General features: G+C 38.5%; 2 protein-coding genes across 2 annotated transcripts; both read left to right on the top strand.

Moving 5' to 3' along the window:
- The first annotated feature begins 1,016 nt into the window (after positions 1 to 1,016).
- LOC119082652 (leucine-rich repeat-containing protein 15-like) lies at positions 1,017 to 2,775 on the top strand. Its single transcript, XM_037192234.1, has one exon. The coding sequence runs from the start codon at positions 1,238 to 1,240 to the stop codon at positions 2,675 to 2,677; it is 1,440 nt and encodes a 479-aa protein (XP_037048129.1). The 5' UTR covers positions 1,017 to 1,237; the 3' UTR covers positions 2,678 to 2,775.
- A 7,362-nt stretch (positions 2,776 to 10,137) lies between these two features.
- LOC119082653 (toll-like receptor 7) lies at positions 10,138 to 11,820 on the top strand. The gene has a single exon (XM_037192235.1). It carries the CDS (start codon positions 10,316 to 10,318, stop codon positions 11,750 to 11,752), a length of 1,437 nt encoding a protein of 478 aa, XP_037048130.1. The 5' UTR covers positions 10,138 to 10,315; the 3' UTR covers positions 11,753 to 11,820.
- The last annotated feature ends 8,926 nt before the right edge of the window (positions 11,821 to 20,746 follow it).

The raw sequence follows: 20,746 nt of genomic DNA, 5'->3' as shown, positions 1-20,746 counted from the left end.
TTGAATCAAATTCCACTTGGGAATATTTGGAATATCGATTTGAATAATAAAATAATGGTCCCAAAGCAGGCACGCCGACTTCTTATGGGTGAATTGGGCAGATGCCCCATACGACTTCATGCCGCCCCATACATTGCCCCATACGGTTTTTTTATTTCTTTTGTTTACCAAAATTTTGCCCCATACGACCAAAATAGAACTTTGCGCGCCTGTCCCAAAGCATCTATATGTGTGAGTAATGTGAAATTCTACATCTTTTGTGCTCAGTGTAGAGCTGTTTTAAAACGTTATTATGATTCGTTTCATAAATTATTTTAAACTTTTTTTTTGCAATTTGGTGATGAAAGGTCCAAACTTTCATATTTTGCAGTACAAGACATGTCTTAATGTGAATTCCGTTCAATAATGATTACACAAATTGAGGTTTATTTCATATAAAGGACGCTGTTTACATGAAGCTTCCTACAGATGGCTTGTTCAGTAAGTAGTATGCCCTCTTAACAAATCTAAGCATTGACTAAGCACATCAAAATTAACTTCTTTGAGGATATACAGTGTCGTAGGCGTCTCACGTGTCAAATATAGAAATCACAACTGTCACCTGATACGTACGGATTGATCGCACAGTTGTGTACGGATCAAGTGTACATCGATGTACGGATAAAACTCCCAAAAACACGATAAGACCAATGGTTTACTCATCCGTAAATTGTACATTTTGAACGTACTTTCTACGAGTTACTCGTTAAAATTGGGCGATTTTAATGTACATCCAAAATCTCATTTTTTTGGGTGCATGCACTTCAAGCATGAATATTACTCGAAATAGATTACTCAAACTACTCTACACACAACATAGTACTCTATTTGGCAGCTGCGACTCTAATTGGCACTAATGCTTGAAGTGCGTTGGTCCATATCATATTTGACTACAATTACTTATTGGAACGGCGTATCATTAATGTACATATTTACGTTTGACAATTTTTATGGAAGACATAGCAGAGATTACAGATTCAATTCAATTTCTATTTCTGTTACGTATCACTTGAAAATATTGAAACTGTTGTAGCAAACAGCGAGTATAAACAAAGAACGAACGAGAAGAGCATCTCACCGCTTCTGATTCTATTGAAACATTGATCGGTTGGTCACTAGACGGTGGATAGTGTTCAACAGATTCTTTCGATTTTTCATTTCATTGAATTGACTTTGTTATTGCGATCAGTGTCAAATTATGGCTAAATTAGTTTCTATTTTCTTCTTCTGCATTTTGTGTTCGGTGGGATTTGCTTCAATTAAGTACGAGCATATTAGTAGCTGGGATCGTAATTATTACGAGCGTTGTATTTCTTGCCGAACTATTACCTTCACGTGTGGTGTAAATAATAGCGATGACGCAGCGATAAATCAAAATTGGACTAGCGAATACTACGAACATATTTCTTTCGTTAACTGTAAATTTACTGATATCCTCAGCAGCATTATTGCAATGTTTAACAGTATCCGCTCACTCAACATAACCGATGTCGAATTATACACACTGCAACCAAAAGTGTTGTCGAATCTCACTAAACTGGAAAAATTGATGGCGAGCAACAATCGACTCACCGAACTTCCACCGAAGCTTTTCGTGAATACAACGCAGATTGCCAACGTAGACTTCTCCAAAAACGCTATAAAACGCATCGACCCACTAACTTTTGAGAATGTAACCAGTCTTCAAACACTTAATTTGTCGAACAATCAACTCGATCGCATAGAACCAATTTGCCTCGATCACCCGAAATTACGGGAGTTGGATCTATCAAACAACCATTTATCGTTTGTAGAAAAGAATGTTTTTGATAAATTGGCGAATTTGTTGAAGTTGAATTTGTCGAACAATAATTTGTCGCCTTTAGAGGACGGGCTGTTCGATAAGATGACGGCATTGACGCACCTAGACCTAGCTTCCAATCGCATCGGCAATCTGCACGTTGGTATCTTTTCGCAATTGGCCAACTTAGAATATTTGTCCTTACGGGGAACAAACATCTCAAGCATCGAACTGGGCACATTTTCGTACCAACACAAGTTGATTTCATTGGATTTGTCCGACAACCAAATAACAGAGTTCGATTTCGATCTGTTCTTTCCCATCGTGCATGATCTACGGTCACTTTATCTAAGTCAAAATCGGTTGCAACATTTGAATGGATTCCGAAATGCAATATTTCCTAGCTTAGTGTTACTGGACATCCAAAACAATTCATTCAACTGCTCGTATTTAAAATACTTTTTCGGACTCGTCAACTGGGATAAAATTCGTCTTGCCGTCGACCCTTCATCGACCCAACCACGTAAATCAAACATTCGGGGAATTAACTGTGAAGCCTCTTCGACGTCAGAAGCATACATCAATGAGTATTCAACCGTTCAAAAGACCGAGATGCAAAACAGCTTGAATGATAATCTTATCCGTTTAATCGTCAAGTCAAGTGATGAAGCCTTCGGCGTGAAAGTGATTCTATTTCTAGTTCTTACGGTCATTGCGACCTGTGGAGCGATGTATTTGCTGGTGAATCGAAACCGACTCTTCAATTCGAACCGTTATCACCGTGGGGTCGGCGAACAAGATGCATCATCAGATCCAATGGTGAAATATTCAAGTGATGGTGTGTTACTGATGGAATGACTTCCTTCTTCATTTTTACGTTGTGCTTGGACATGGACATGTAACAAAAATTGTAACCTAATTATCGAAAGTAGACAAACAGTTCATGTCAGTTGATTCACTTCATTCTGTTGTTTTTTTGTTGAACTCTCACACGCCATATTGCAAAACCACGCAGAAGCAGTCACGGTAAAACATTCAAAAAATGGATAATGGATCTCAATCCTGTCATAGTATTCTATTTAACTGTTGACCTATAACTACAACCATGACCTCAACTCTCCCAAGAAGCCGTTTGATATTACATGTCTCTCAACTTATGGTGCCAGTTATTCTTATGACGCCTAAGGTCATAGAATAAAAGCGAATTGATATTCTTATTGGTGCAAGCACAGCACTGCTAGCATGAACACTGATTTGACAAGTGTCAAATTTGGAGGCTTTAGTGATAAGAGCTACCGCTTACGATTGTTTGTATTGTATGTTTTAACTCACACATCGAAGTCATCTATCCATCTATACAAAAGAAACGCAGTGTTACTGTGATTGCATCAGACTTCGAATATTTTGTATGTTCATGGTAGTAGCAGGGCTGTGGTGCAAGTCGTTGCGATGACCAGATTGTGAAGCGGCGAAAGCAAAATGCCGAAAAGCTATAGATGAAATGATCAATCAATGTACAAACCAGGTATGGTCTGTTCGTACAAACCGGAGGACATGGCGATTTCATATAAAAAAACTCACCTCTCATGAGAGGTGAGTTTGTTTATATGAAATCGTTATGTCCTCCGTTCCATACAAAATTTGACATTCGACCATACCTCACACCCCCCCTGAACAAAAATAAAGTTTTACCGAAATGCACCCAAAAATTGATCGCTGTTCTGAATAGAGGGACCCTAGGGGAGTTCAAAACGATGGTCCGTTAAGCTGGACCAGATGCTTCCCCACACCCATACAACTAAGGAAAAAATTGTATGGGCTGGGGAAGCATCTGGTCCAGCTTAACGGACCATCGTTTTGAACTCCCCAAGGGTCCCTCTATTCAGAACAGCGATCAATTTTTGGGTGCATTTCGGTAAAACTTTATTTTTGTTCAGGGCGGGTGTGACCTTATGTTGACGTTCATTGGAAATGATGGAACGTACGTAAATCAGTCAAAAACACTCAAAAGAGTAAAAGTGACGCAAGTCCCTGTGCATACTTCCAAAACAACTGATATCGTTGGAGGTGATGCATTCTCCGCTTGTACGCAAAAACTGTAACAGCAAAAATTTGACCAAAGAAATTCTAGAAACAAAATTTTACCAAAAAAAATTTTGCGTCACAAAGTGGCAGATGGTTCGGACGTATTAGGAAATATTCTTGCCTATTTTAAAAAATTTCTTAAAAGTACTTTCCTCAACATCTGCCACTTGTGACGCAAAATTTTTTTTGGTAAAATTTTGTTTCTAGAATTTCTTTGGTCAAATTTTTGCTGTTACAGTTTTTGCGTACAAGCGGAGAATGCGTCACCTCCAGCGATATCAGTTGTTTTGGAAGTATGCACAGGGACTTGCGTCACTTTTACTCTTTTGAGTGTTTTTGACTGATATCAGTTCTTTTGAAAGAATTAGTAGATTGAAAAATGTGAAAAATTTGAAAAATTTGATAAATTTAAAAAATTTGATAAAATTTGGAAATTTTGAAAATTTTTGAAATTTTTGAAAAGTTTTGACAATTTTTGAAATTTTTGCAAAATTTTTAAAATTTTTAAAATTTTGAAAAATTTTTCAAATTTTGAAAAATTTTCAAAATTAAAAAAAAAAAATTTTAGCTATATACTAACTATATATAGGTCAATGTAACTATATATGTCAATATAGTCATATACTAACCATATATAGGTCAATATTGCTATATAGTAACTATAGGTATATAGGTCAATATAGCTATATATAGGTTAATATAGGTCAATATAGGTACATATAGGTCAATATAGGTATATATATGTCAATATAGTCATATAATAACTATATATAGGTCAATGTAGCTATATAATAACTATATATAGGTCAATATAGTCATATACTAACTATATATAGGTCAACATAGCTATATATAGGTAAATATAGGTAAATATAGCTATATATTGGTCAATATAGCTACATATAGGTCAATATAGGTATATATATGTCAATATAGTCATATAATAACAATATATAGGTCAATGTAGCTATATAATAACTATATATATGTCAATATAGTCATATACTAACTATATATAGGTCAACATAGCTATATATAGGTAAATATAGGTAAATATAGCTATATATAGGTCAATATAGCTACATATAGGTTAATATAGGTATATATAGAGGTGTGCACCGCCGATTTTACGCCGGCGCGCCGCCGATTTTTTGCTAAATTTTCGGCGCGCCGCCGCCGAAAAATAATAGCTCACGCCGCCGCCGCCGCCGATTGTATTTTCGTCGCGCCGAAATTTTATACGTTTAGTGCTTTCAGAAATTTTAATGGGCGACAATAAATATAAACTTAAATTGAAAAATCTATACAAAAGTGTGTGCCTGAGTACATGTACAAGGTTTTAGCAAATGTTTATCGCTCTTAATTTATAAGTCAGGTTTCTATATGCTGCTATGTTTCTATATGCGTAGAAAGGAGTTTTTTGTTAAAAATTTTTTGTTGAAACTTTGGGTTTTTCTTCTTACTTGCACTGTACGACGGTGATTTTGTTTCTGATGCTACGATAGGGTTATCTTCGAAGTAGCTTTCTATATCGTATCCTATTTCTATCAGTAGATGGCAAGTGTTTTATGCATATTTTTAAATACTTCTTCTTCTTCTTTTTCAGCCTGTTTCTATCCACTGCTATCCATTGCCATTTGCTGCCAGTTTGTACCTGCAATATTCTTAATTCCGTTTGTCCATCTCTCTGGTGGTCTACCTATAGCTCGTCTTTTATATGGTCGCCATATAAATACTAGTCCAAAGAAAAAGTTTGCTGCTGTCTTGGGAAGGGTATCGATGGATACTACTGAGGATGGTCAGATCACGCTGGCCCGAGACCGCCATCGATACCCGAGGTCGAAACAGCATTTGTCTTTTCTGTATCCTCACTTAACGTGAACTCTTGGGTTCGTTACTCTATTTTCTGTGCATATAAGAGGAAGAAGAAGGAGAACAAAATTCAGTGAATCAGTCAAAACTACTGTAATTGTAAAGTGGCAAACTTAAGACCTTATGTGGAATTTGGGTGGAAAATGGCGCAAATCACGTGTTTTAGGAATTTATAAAGTGGAAAATCTTTCCGGTTTCAAGTTTTTTCGTCAAAAAGACGAGACACGGGTATCTTTATTTTCAATTTTTAGCTGCTTTATTTAAAAAATTTGGGAAAAAAATCATTTTGGCGTAGTCTATGCACTTATTACTTATAAATTTAAGTTTATCTAAATCTCTTATTTGCGAAAACCTTCTACTACGATCTCACTCCTTCATCGAAGATGGACTAAAGGCAACGGGAACGGTTATTGCATAAATCGAAAGATAATAGTAGTGAGTTTGCGTAAATGACATAAATTATAAGTTGGAAATAAGAAGCCTGCAGAACATCTGGTATGAAGATGTGACTTAAAATTTCCAAATTATAATTTGACTTATAGCTTACATGTCATTTACGCAAACTCATTAATCATTCTTGGATTCATTAAATTAGATGTTTTCAAAATAATAGGTGATTGTACATTGTACACAATATAAAAGGTGAGATACGCCTCAGTTGATTCCCCTTGTATAAGTGGTTGATACTTCAGATTACAAGATAGTAAGATTTCAGTGTTCGGAAAAATAATTGCGCACGCTTTTTCAAATGTTTTTGCATTATTTTCGAAAGTTTAGATTTTTTGTAAATTTATCGGCGCGCCGATCGGCGCACCGCCGCCGACTATAAATTTCTTCCGGCGCGCCGCCGCCGATCCCTTACCAGTCGGCGCACCGCCGCCGACTATTTTAAGATCGGCGCACACCTCTAGGTATATATATGTCAATATAGCCATATAATAACAATATATAGGTCAATGTAGCTATATAATAACTATATATAGGTCAATATAGTCATATACTAACTATATATAGGTCAACATAGATATATATAGTTTAATATAGCTATATATATGTCAATATAGTTATATATAGGTTAATATAGTTATATATAGGTCAATATAGCTATATATATGTCAATATAGTTATATATAGGTTAATATAGCTATATATAGGTCAATATAGCTATATATAGGTTAATATAGCTATATATAGGTTAATATAGATATATATAGGTGTCAATATAACTGTATATACGTCATGTTGCCCAACATACACCAAAAGTGATCAAATTTTTCCCGCTGCCCAACATACACCAAAAGTGACCAAATTTTTCCCGCTGCCCAACATTCACCGAAAGTGACCAAATTTTTCCCGCTGCCCAACATTCACCGAAAGTGACCAAATTTTTCCCGCTGCCCAACATGCACGAAAAGTGACCAAATTTTTCCCGTTGCCCAACATACACCAAAAGTGATCAAATTTTTCCCGCTGCCCAACATACACCAAAAGTGACCAAATTTTTCCCGCTGCCCAACATTCACCGAAAGTGACCAAATTTTTCCCGCTGCCCAACATTCACCGAAAGTGACCAAATTTTTCCCGCTGCCCAACATGCACGAAAAGTGACCAAATTTTTCCCGTTGCCCAACATACACCAAAAGTGATCAAATTTTTCCCGCTGCCCAACATACACCAAAAGTGACCAAATTTTTCCCGCTGCCCAACATTCACCGAAAGTGACCAAATTTTTCCCGCTGCCCAACATTCACCGAAAGTGACCAAATTTTTCCCGCTGCCCAACATGCACGAAAAGTGACCAAATTTTTCCCGTTGCCCAACATATACCAAAAGTGATCAAATTTTTCCCGCTGCCCAACATACACCAAAAGTGACCAAATTTTTCCCGCTGCCCAACATTCACCGAAAGTGACCAAATTTTTCCCGCTGCCCAACATTCACCGAAAGTGACCAAATTTTTCCCGCTGCCCAACATGCACGAAAAGTGACCAAATTTTTCCCGCTGCCCAACATTCACCGAAAGTGACCAAATTTTTCCCGCTGCCCAACATGCACGAAAAGTGACCAAATTTTTCCCGTTGCCCAACATACACCAAAAGTGATCAAATTTTTCCCGCTGCCCAACATACACCAAAAGTGACCAAATTTTTCCCGCTGCCCAACATTCACCGAAAGTGACCAAATTTTTCCCGCTGCCCAACATTCACCGAAAGTGACCAAATTTTTCCCGCTGCCCAACATGCACGAAAAGTGACCAAATTTTTCCCGTTGCCCAACATATACCAAAAGTGATCAAATTTTTCCCGCTGCCCAACATACACCAAAAGTGACCAAATTTTTCCCGCTGCCCAACATTCACCGAAAGTGACCAAATTTTTCCCGCTGCCCAACATTCACCGAAAGTGACCAAATTTTTCCCGCTGCCCAACATGCACGAAAAGTGACCAAATTTTTCCCGCTGCCCAACATTCACCGAAAGTGACCAAATTTTTCCCGCTGCCCAACATTCACCGAAAGTGACCAAATTTTTCCCGCTGCCCAACATGCACGAAAAGTGACCAAATTTTTCCCGTTGCCCAACATACACCAAAAGTGATCAAATTTTTCCCGCTGCCCAACATACACCAAAAGTGACCAAATTTTTCCCGCTGCCCAACATTCACCGAAAGTGACCAAATTTTTCCCGCTGCCCAACATTCACCGAAAGTGACCAAATTTTTCCCGCTGCCCAACATGCACGAAAAGTGACCAAATTTTTCCCGTTGCCCAACATATACCAAAAGTGATCAAATTTTTCCCGCTGCCCAACATACACCAAAAGTGACCAAATTTTTCCCGCTGCCCAACATTCACCGAAAGTGACCAAATTTTTCCCGCTGCCCAACATTCACCGAAAGTGACCAAATTTTTCCCGCTGCCCAACATGCACGAAAAGTGACCAAATTTTTCCCGCTGCCCAACCATACCACACAATTTCCAACAAGAAACACATCCCAAAACCACACACATGGCCATCAATTTCATGTGCCAAAATATACAAAACACACACACACATATACAAATTGGCTTTTATATGGCATTTGTATGGAGACTTCCGGAAGCCCTAGCTCCCAAGATATGAGCTTTTTCCAACTTTTGAAAATTCCATTCTTATTTTTGGGCCATTATTAGCCTATAACCAAAATTTCAGGAAAATCTATAGAAACGTTTAGGAGTTCCTGGATCCCGGAATCCTGGAACTAACTAAGTAACTAACTAAGTAACTAACTAACTAACGTAGGCGATTTCAGTCATCTGAAAAAACGAAATTTTGCTTATTTTCATACAAACATCAATATTTCGAAGTTCAATATCTCGGCCAATTTTGAAGCTGCAGTAACGTGTGATAGCTCGTTGAACTCGTATGGATTCCTAGATTCCAGATATCCTAGTCGGAATGTGGGGGTCGTTGGAGTTAAGGGGGAGAAGTCAAAAAGTTGCTGTAAATATGCTCCGCCGTCCCCAAAATTTTTTTTAAAAAACATTTTTGGTAGTGGACTTGCGTCACGCCCGCTAACTAACGTGCGGGCATGATTCCATTCCCATAAATGAAAGGAAATACGAAAATACAAATCATGCACTCCATCAACGTTTGAATAAACCCGTTGATGGCCGAGCCTATTATTCGGGAATTCCCGAAATTCCCAAAAAATTGAAAATTCTCAAGCCGTTTTAACTAACTAAAAGTTTTCGTAATGAAATAGTTGATTATGACGAGGGCCGTGTATCATAATACACATCGTGAGCCTATTAAAGTACTTTGCACCGAGATTCGTACCAAGGCCGTATACTTTGGGGAGGTCACGCAGATCGCCATTTTATTAGATACGCGGGAACACACCTTTTCCATACAAACAAAATCACCAAAATTGAATTTGTATGGCGTGTTGAATTTTTTGTATGAAACGTGGTGTGTAAACCGCGTATCTGCATCTGCGTGACCTCTTCAAAGTATACAGCCTTGGTTTCAAACAACGTTTTGTGCAACAGAGCAACGCAACAGAAACTCACCTCTCAATGAGTTTCATTGAACGGTGAGTTTGTTTGTATGAAATCGCTATTTCATACGGCTTGTATGGACAGACCTGGTTTGTACATTCATTGTAAAATTCTACACACAACATAGTATTTGGCAGCTGTCACTCGAGGCACCAATGCTTGAAGTGCGTTGGTCCATATCATATTTGACTACAATTACTTATTGGAACGGCGTATCATTAATGTACATATTTAAGTTTGACAATTTTTATGGAAGACATAGCAGAGATTACAGATTCAATTCAATTTCTGTTACGTATCACTTGAAATTGTTGTGGCAAACAACGAGTATAAACAAAGAACGAACGAGAAGAGCATCTCACTACCACGGATTGAAATACAAAGTTAAATTTCTATTGAAATATTAACCAATGGGTCACTAGACGGCGGAGAGTGCTTAACAGATTTTGTCGATTTCTCATTTTGTTGAATTGACTTTGCTAGTGCTGTCAGCGTCAAATTATGGCTAAATTAGTTTCGATTTTCTTCTTCTGCATTTTGTGTTCGGTGGGATTTGCTACAATTAAGTACGAGCATATTAGTAGCTGGGATCTTAATTACGATGGTCGTAATGTTTACCTTTATCTTACCTTCAAGTGTAGTGTAAATTATAGCGACGACAAAACGATGTATCAAAATTGGTTTATCTTATTTTACGGACATATTAGTTTCGTTAATTGTAAATTTACTGATATCCTCAGCAGCTTTATTTCAATGTTTTACAAAACCAAGTCACTCAACATAACCGATGTCGAATTATACACACTGCAACCAAAAGTGTTGTCGAATTTCACTATACTGGAAAAATTGATGGCGAGCAACAATCGACTGACCGAACTTCCACCGAAACTTTTCGTCAATGCAACGCAGATTGCCAACGTAGACTTCTCCAAAAACGCTATAAAACGCATCGACCCACTAACTTTTGAGAATGTAACCAGTCTTCAAACGCTTAATTTGTCGAACAATCAACTCGATCGCATAGAACCAATTTGCCTCGATCACCCGAAATTACAGGAGTTGGATCTATCATACAACCATTTATCGTTTGTAGAAAAGAATGTTTTTGATAAATTGGCGAATTTGTTGAAGTTGAATTTGTCGAACAATAATTTGTCGTCTTTAGGGGACGGACAGTTCGATAAGATGACGGCATTGACGCACCTAGACCTAGCTTCCAATCCCATCGGCAATCTGCACGTTGGTATCTTTTCGCAATTGGCCAACGTAGAATATTTGTCCTTACGGGGAACGAACATCTCAAGCATCGAACTGGGCACATTTTCGTATCAGCAAAAGTTGATTTCGCTGGATGTGTCCGACAACCAGTTAACCGAGTTCGATTTCGATCTGTTCTTTCCCATCGTGCATGATCTACGGTCACTTTATCTAAGTCAAAATCGGTTGCAACATTTGAATGGATTCCGAAATGCAATATTTCCTAGCTTAGTGCTACTGGACATCAAAAACAATCCATTCAACTGCTCGTATTTAAAGTACTTTTTCGGACTCGTCAACTGGGATAAAATTCGTCTTGCCGTCGACCCTTTATCGACCCAATCACGTAAATCGAACATTCGGGGAATTAACTGTGAAGCCTCGTCGTCGTCAGAAGCATACATCGATGAGTATTCAACCGTTCAAAAGACCGAGATGCAAAACGACTTGAATGGTAACCTCATCCATTTAATCGTCAAATCGAATGATGACCTATTCGTCGTGAAAGTCATTCTATTTCTGGTTCTTATGGTCATTGCAATCTGTGGAGCGATGTATTTGCTGGTGAATCGAAACCGACTCTTCAATTCGAACCGTTATCACCGTGGGGTCGGTGAACAAGATGCATCATCGGATCCAAGGGTAAAATATTCAAGTGATGGTGTGTTACTGATGGAATGACTTGCTTCTTAATTTTATCCGTTATGTTTGGTCGTAAAAATTGTAACTAAATTATAGAAGGTAGACAGACAGCCTTTTGATTTAATTGATTATGTTGTTCAATGACATAATAAAGTCATTATTATGTCAATGATGTTGTTGTTCTTTTGTTGCACTATCACACGGCATAATAAAACCAGGCAGAAGCAGTCCAGGAAAAACGTGGGCAGATTAGTTACTGTTTCCGATCAAGTCCTTTCATCTTTGCATGTGAATAGAATCTCCTAACCATGACCAAGTAAGTCATGTGCGGTATGTCTACAAATCAACGTATCAGTAAATATCTCGTTTAAAAAACTGCGCTCAAATCAATCATGAAACAAAAAGCAATCACCTGAAGATTCTTGTTTTGTCTTTTCACTTGACACACTGGGCAAGACTTACCAGAGCTTGGTATGAATATTAGAAGGAAAAAAATTGCAATTTAGTGGATCCGTAGATTCTAACAAACGTATTTCTTTAGTGGTCAATTGTGAAGGAGCTCTCTACACATTGTTTATAAAATTAGGAAGCCCAAAATTGGACAGTTTAAATTACGTTATGCTAGAAGTGTATATGAATACAGTAATGAAATTTGCAAGCAAACAGTGTCCCATTTTTAGTCTCTTTGTAAAAATGGGTATGCGTTGCTGGAGAGCTGCTTCGGCCCATAACTTCATATGGAACTAGTGGAGTAACCCACTTTGCTCTGGATTACTTAAAACGACAAAATTTCAATAGTTTTGCCCATCAAAAATAAACTCGCGCGTTCGTCATCACTTTCTCTCATTATTCGGTATGCCAAGTTTCAAGTCTATCGGACTTCTATAAAGAGACAAACAAAGCAACAAACATTAAGCTTTGTATGATACAGTCAAAGGCAGTCAATTTTCAGCATAAATTTGCTTCAGTTGTTTTTCAGCTGATCCACACATACAATCAAAACTGGTTTTACTTGTTCATACGGTTGAAGCTGCTACACGCACGCGAACGATAGTGGTAAAACCGTATAAAGACGTATAAACGGTTGTGATTGTTTGTATGGATCAGCTGAAAAACAGTTGAAGCTAATTTATGCTGAAAATTGACTGCCTTTGACTGTAGACATATGAACGCAGTGTTAATAGACAATCTGAGCAAATGACGTACAACTAAACTTCCAGAATTTCTTGCATGAAGATGTCACTTATAATGTATGCGTCGTTTGCGCAAACTGTCTATTTTGTCGCGCATGTGTCGTACTTAAATTCTTGATTGGTTTGCGGGAGTGATATCGTCAAAACTTGAACCAATTTTTGGTGAGAATAAACACAATGGTTCGGCGATCTGGGCAAGCTAAAGCTCGTTTGAATCGTCTTTCAATCCAAGAAATGTTTTTTTCCGTAGAGATTTTAACTGTTTTTAGTGAAGGTGTGAGGCCATATTGTGAACACAAACATTTTTGTGAAAAATTCGATTTTCCATAGGTTGTGACCTCTTCTGAAGTGTAAAGTACATCTTGAGTGACAGTTTATTGACTGCAAATGAACTGTTCGCATCTCTGATTTACAGTAAGCCCATTTTCGTCTCAAGAATTTGAGTTTCTGTTTATTTTATTAAGTCAAATAAATGAGGTTTTCCACCTACTACGAAGTAGGAGGATAGCTTTATTTTCAAGGCCATTGATCTCACGGTTCTCGGCAATTTTGTGCTGAACATGTAATTTTCATTTAATTCATTTTCATCGCCGTATCCTGTTTGACGAACAAAAACAAGTTGAAAACACTGAAAAATATGAGTCTACTGGCCGGTGATTTTACTTCGACTAAGTTTTTGGCTTGCAACACAATTTAATTTGCCTGAGGTGTATTATACATGGAGCGAAAGAGGGTAAGTCCAGCTACGAAATTCTATAGTCACTTCCGCGGAAACGCAAGCCAGCAGGACTGTCCAAATATTGACCATATTTTGAGTCATAAGTCAAGAACTGGTGGCGGCTTTTACTGATGACTATACTCTTTATGAAGGTCTGTCAAGGTCTATATTCCCATAAAATTTCAACTTTTAAAAACATGTCTATCTCGAGCTATTACAAAAAAAACTGTTTTCACTACCCTTTGACATGCTGTCACTTTTTACGTGTTTACTCCGAAAATGGGAAACTAACCGAAAAAGTAAAAGATAAATATTTCCTAGAATTGAAAGACAATTCAAACGAGTAATAGCTTGTTGCAAAATTCTTGACGGTTCGAACGCAACTTACCTTTCATCCTTTCAACAAAAAATGTACAAAATCTCGCTGTTAATTTTGACACCAATTATGGAAATATTCACGTGTTCAATCTCCTCTAGAGCCAGGGCCTGTTATTGGGAATATTCATTTACTGTGAGAATTGGCGAGATTCAGCGAAATTTACCGAAAATATTTTTTGACACATTTTGGTACAGTCGACGTCGGTGAAATTTAGACTTGAATCAGTTTCAGATGGTTTTTCAGCTGGTCCAGTCTCATACGGACAAAAGTACTTATGCGTATTTATACGGATGAAATGGTTGCATGCACAGCTTGTGGTAGTGGTAAAACTGTATACAGAGGTATGACCAGTTTTATTTGAATTACCATCTGAAAAACGGCTGAAGCAAATTCATGTCTAAATTTCACTGCCGTCGCCTGTAATTATCAATAACTTTCTTTGTCGTCGACTGTAAACTTTTTGTTAAACTTTGTCGACTTTTTGTTAAATTTCGGTAATTTTATGCAATTCCAGAAAATCAAATTCTTAATAGGCTCTGTGCAGCACTCCTATCGCTCAAAAATAAATTCCAAATCCAAGATGACTGAGCTACCCATTACGCTCAATAAATTTTTTCTACTCACTTTTTACACGTCTCTAAGGTGATCAATTCATTTTTTATGGGACGAGTAAGATTTTACGAACCTGCGCTTTCTTCGGCTATCTTTTACGTTTGGAGCTTAGATTTCATTTTAGACATATCTGGTTGTTTTCACATTGCAGTTTGGCAATGGGCTATTCGCACATACGTAGCATTTTGCCTATAACAATCCGGGCAAGTGAAAAAGGCCTAGCAGGGAGTCAGTAAATACACAGAACACAGCATCTGCTGAATAAATCACACTTTATTAATAACAGAAACATAGCTAACGCCGACCCGTACGAAACACCTATTCGTATCAAAAGCCTTTAATGTGAAACTCTTCATTTCTCTTACTTCATTTTCTTCTCTGCTGAAAAACTATTCTTCCTTTTAAATCACTTACATTATCCACTCTTTGCCTTGTTATCATATACAACTAAATTGCCGGAGGCAATATAGACAGCCCCGTACGAAGTCAAATTTCATAAATTCCTATTTAAACAGCTATATACCGCTATATTTACCTATATTTCACTGTAAATAAACATTTCACAGAGGAATATGCTATTATATAGCTCTATATGCCTGTATATAGCTCAATATAGCTGTATATAGGTATATATAGATGTCCATATATGGAATCCCTGAAACCCCTCACACTTAACACATTATTTCCATGTTAACAGAAACTCTCTAAGTACCATTTTTCCCAAGATATATCACTTTTAATAAAATCCAATATGGCCGCCGGCAGCCATTTTGTTAGGAGACCGGAAATAGTACCGACGCTTTACATTCGTTAATACCTTTCAAACAAAAAAAAATTCATGAAATTCGGTCAAAATTTACTCGAGATATTGACAAAATACTCCACGTTCACTGTACGGCCGAGTAGCCAGATAAGAGCTCACTCCAAGAGACCTAGCTCACGCTCCGGAGAACATAATTTCATAAACTTTTTTTTCCCTGATTGGTACGGTCAATACCTATCTAATAAAGCGAACGAAATATGTTCAAATTTGGCCGACCTACAAGTAAAAACTGCTTGCCGCCCTGTGCCTGTTTCACACCAAGGGGTCTAACTCACAAGTCGGTCATCCGATTTCCATAAACTTTTTTTTTGTCGATCGGTATTGTAAATACCTTTTATTTGACGTATTACAAGTTTAACGTTTAAATGTCCGGAGATATCTTCGAAAAAGCACTTATTGGGCCCCAGCTCAGGAGGGGTCGATCCAAAATCACTCATCTTCGAACTTAGCCTGTCTTTTGACATTACCAAACGGGAAAAAAAAAATTCAAAATCGGATGCGTTTTACTCAAGTTATCGTGCAGACAGACAGACGGACGGACGGACAGACGGACATTTTTTTTCTTTCTGATTTGGCATCTCTGGACAACCACAATAGGTTTCCCCTTACTCAGGGAGTCCAATTCGACGTGTTACAAACGTATGCGTAAACCTAAAAGACCCCAGTACTTCGTACGGGTCTAAAAACAAAACGCCTTTTCACAGTTTATTTACCAACTCAAAACAAAATTCACCTTTTCACACTTTATTCGCCAACAACGTCAGGGTGGAAAGGGGGGCTAAAAGGCAGAGACTGACTCAACGCACCTCGAGCATAACTCGACGTAAACTACCACAAAGCTGGTGACTCTCACCTTCACCTCCTAACTTAGACGTCTATTTGAAAAAAGTTAAAATAAACCAAAGAAAAAGCGAGAACAAACAGAGTAGGAACACTCTTCCCTTGCCCAAGGCTCACGTTAAGTGAATTAACAGGAACCTCGAGAACTAGCGGTGGTCCAAGAGTCAGAATGGACTGACTATCATCAGTTGTTTCCGCTAGCCTCTTACACAAGACAGCAGTAAACTTCGACGTTGAACTAGTGTTCGGAAGTTTACAATTGAAAAATTGGCCATCAAAAGATGGAAATCAGAAATTGAGGATAGCGTAGAAGACCAAAACCGATCATAATGCAAGACAAGAAATTCACACAACTTCGCACACTCATCACACAACAACATCAACACAGCAAGAGTACTCACGTTTCAGGAAACACACGTTTTAGGCAATTCACGTTTCAGGCGATTCACGCTTCAGGTAATTAACGTTCCAGGTAATTCACGTTCAACCAGGCTCCAGACACAATCAGAGAAAAATAAAACTCATGCAAGTTGACAGAGACACTACAATTGCAAAGCACACTGGAGCAAACAACGCAACAAAACCTAGACGGTATACACCAGGAACCAGCAGGGACGAAAAACATCGCTAATTAACTGAAACAGAAACGTTTATTGCGAGCAATCGGACAAAGACCGAATCTAACTACTACAACAAACAACGGAAAAAACAAATCGGATACCCTCCGTACTCCGATCAACCGACTGGCCAGTATCACAATCTTACAAAATCACTCAACACGCCTAGCACGAGAAAGCATAGACTGTAGCGTCGCAGTTGACGAATCTCGGAAGACACCTGCTGCAATCTCATTGACCAATGACGGGTTCCGTTCTGCCAGTAGAACTAAACCAGATTTGAAAACGGGCAAATCCGCGGTACGTTGCGAATTCTCTTTGTTGCTGTTTTTACGTTTTGCATGTCCCGCTTTCGATGAGCTTTCGAAACCGTTTACTACTTCAGGCAGATTAACAGACCTTTCCTTCAAGACACCACTGACTGACTGTTGTCGTTTCGGGACAACATTAACTGGAGACGAACGATTCACGGAATACGAAGAGACACAGTCGTCCACAATAGCTGAATAAGCCGCGTCAGTCAGCAGCAGCACAGATTCGTCATCTTTAATTTCATCGAGGAATGATCGAAATAAACTTTGAACGTGTTGTTGCGTCTGGTACTCATCTGTTGCAATGTTCACCAATGCATTTGCACGTCTCGCTGAAAAACGGTTCATCGTTTCGTCCACTTTACCGAGGAACTTGGATATCTTGGCACTCGTAGCGGATGTCGTCGGAGTGTAATTTTTCGATGCACGACTACAAGCGGCCAGAGCTTCTGCCACTTTTGCCGACAAGATTTTCCTTCGATTGGTTACTTCAGATGCCACATAGAACTGTGGCAGCGGATTGACTGATCGTTTCAGCAAAACATCAACGTCTCTCTGCAAATCTACGCGGGGGTAATCGATATCTACTGGCACGATCGTTAACCGGTTCATTGCGACGGCGACGGTGTCAACTTTGCACTGTTGTTGTTTAATTTCAAGCTTCATACCGATGGACTTGACCAATTCGTCCAACACACGAGGCGAAAACACAATTTCGTCTGAGGACGCCGGTGATTCTTTTGATGTTTTTCTTGCTAAGCGATAGGAAGTATCTTGACTTCTTTTGGCTAATTGAGATGTTGTTTTTAGATTGGCGGGCGTGGGTGATAGACTTCCAATGTTTCGTGAAAGCTTTTTTTTCCATTCTAGGTTTACTTTTTTGAAATAAGATGGGGGAGCTTTTATTTGTTGGTTTTGAGACCGTTCTAACAGCCTTTTACAGCCAATAACAAGTTCAGTCTGGACCACCGGCTTTACGTGACTTCCGAACCAAGCCTCGAAGTATGTAATTACTCTCTGAGGAAAGTTAGGTGCGCAATTGATATCTCGCCTTAATGTAGGCTAGACATATGTACACAAATTCATCGTATTTGGGTTACGTCATACGATTCATTCAGTGTGTACATCGTTGCAGCCACCAAACACACCGCAACTACCCAAATTATGAAGCTTGAGTGAACTTAGGACGTTACCAATGCGATATAATCGCTAGAAAAATTCCATGCGGAATTTGTCTGTCACGGGAATCGAACCCGGATCATTTTGGTGGAAGGCTAGTACGTAACCACTGAGCCATCCCATCACTAGTCGAGGCTCTGGCCCTAGAGGGAGTTTTTCTGCGCCTGCTCTTGCAAGCTCGTCGGCCAGTTCGTTACCTTCAATATTACTGTGTCCTGGTACCCATAATATGGTTACTGTGTTGGTTGAGGCGAGTCTTTGGATGGTATCGTAGCAATTCAACACCAGAGCCGATTGGAATTTAAAGGCACTGATAGCGTCAATTGAGCTTTGGCTGTCCGAACAGATGCAGATTTTTTGATCGTGGGTGTTTCTGTTCAGGAGTTTCCTGCCACAGCTAAGGATGCCATAGATTTCGGATTGGAATATTGTGGCCGTTCTCCCCAGTGGGAATGAGTGAGATTCTTCCGTTTCTCGGCAGTATATGCCTGCACCAGCGAGGTTGGTTTTTCTGCAATCTCAGGCAGGTGGCTCTGGCTGCTGATTCTATGTAGATGTGCAATGGTTCGATATTGAGCATTGCCTCTAAGGCTGCTGTTGGGGTGGTTTTCATCGCACCTGTGATGCTAATCAGAGCAAGTCTTTGGATTTTAGCTAATTGTTTTTGGACTGATTTTATGTGGCAACGCGGCCACCAAATGAACGAGGCAAATGCTATTCTTGGACGTACTATCGCGGTATAAATCCAGTGTGAGACTTTAGGTTTGAGACCCCAGTTTTTACCGATAGCGCTACGGCACATCCACAGGATTGACAGACCTTTTTGAAGGCAGAGTTTAGCGTGAGGAATGAAGCTGAGCTTATTGTCTAAGGTTAGACCTAGAATTTTTGCCGAGGTGGATAATTCGATTGCTTTACCGAAGATTACTGGTGCTTTAAAGCCTGATACTTTCCTTTTTTGTGTGAAAAGAACTAGTTTCGTTTTCTCCGTATTTACCGTTTGTTCTTGCTGTCTGCACCAATTTTCTATTAATTTGAAAGCGTTTTGCATAAGATCGCAGAGGGTGTTTACAAATGCGCCAATTAGGATGACGCTTAGGTCATCGGCAAAACTTTGTGAGAAGTAGCCTGAGTCGTTGAGGATTTTCAGAAGGCTGTCTTTCAGGCGTCCCACTTGTCCGAAATGTCCGAAATTTTACACATTTGTCCGAAATTGTCCGAAATGTCCTAAATATTCTTCAAGACCTGACCAGAATTAAATATATAAACTTATAAAAGTCTCATTTTCAAAAAAAATTGTCTGCGGCGCGCTTTACAGGATTTTTAATTGAACTTTCAGTATATCAATACTTTGTCCCTAAATTTTTGAATTAAATTATGACTGTAAGTCATATGGGTCTTTATGGCAGAAAATACCAGAAGGCAGGTTCGTATTTTCAGGGCAGGCCGAAAATATAGCCAAAAATGGGTTTAGATGGTACGGAAGGCCAAAATATTAGACCCGTATTTTTTCTTAGAATTTTAAAAAAATAATTAGCGGGTGAGAAAGGTGTATTCATTCAAATGAGCAAAAGCGTTGGTTAGAAGAGAGGAGAATAATGGTGTATATCTTTTTTACTCTTCTAACCAACGTCTTTGTACATTTGAATGAATCCACGTTTCTCACCCGCTAATTATTTTTTTAAAATTCTAAGAAAAAATACGGGTCTATTATTTTGGCCTTCCGTACCATCTAAACCCATTTTTGGCTATATTTTCGGCCTGCCCTGAAAATACGAGCCTGCCTGTGTATAGGTACCGCGATCACTATAATTGAAAATTATGTGGAAATATGACGTTAAATATGAAACGTTAAATGTGTAATATTTTTTTAACTTGAGTAAATCTAAATCGATTTTCAAAAACGTTTTGTTCGAAGGAGAACTGAATTCCTCAGGTCAAGTTTTGAAATGGGCGTTATCAGCTCAATGGTCTGGGAGTAGTTCTCGAAAAACCGATATGCTCATTGTTTCTTTTCCTATGGAACACGATAACTAACTCAGCTAATTTTCTAGACCTGGTTTTCATTCAAAAAAGCATTTCCTCAAAAAAAAATCCTGTTTTTCAGATTATGGTACTCGGGCATAATGTTACAATTCTTCCTTCGAGTGAAAATCAATAAATCAATATTAAGGTAATAATATAACGAGTGAGCGCAGCGAATGAATATGTAAGAAAATAGCTTTAGCTCTAAAAGACAGCCACGTTAAGAGTTTCCTGCGTCACATCTTGGCTGACTCCAATATCTTTTTTAAGCATTTTAGAGTATAGTCGACATTAAAAAATTTCGAATAGAAGGGAGAATATGATCGAATTTTTGAA

The sequence above is a fragment of the Bradysia coprophila genome, unplaced genomic scaffold (genome assembly GCF_014529535.1).
Source record: "Bradysia coprophila strain Holo2 unplaced genomic scaffold, BU_Bcop_v1 contig_476, whole genome shotgun sequence".
NCBI lineage: Eukaryota > Metazoa > Arthropoda > Insecta > Diptera > Sciaridae > Bradysia > Bradysia coprophila.
Note: the sequence above shows the minus strand (reverse complement) of the source record. Positions and strands in the feature narration are given on the sequence as shown.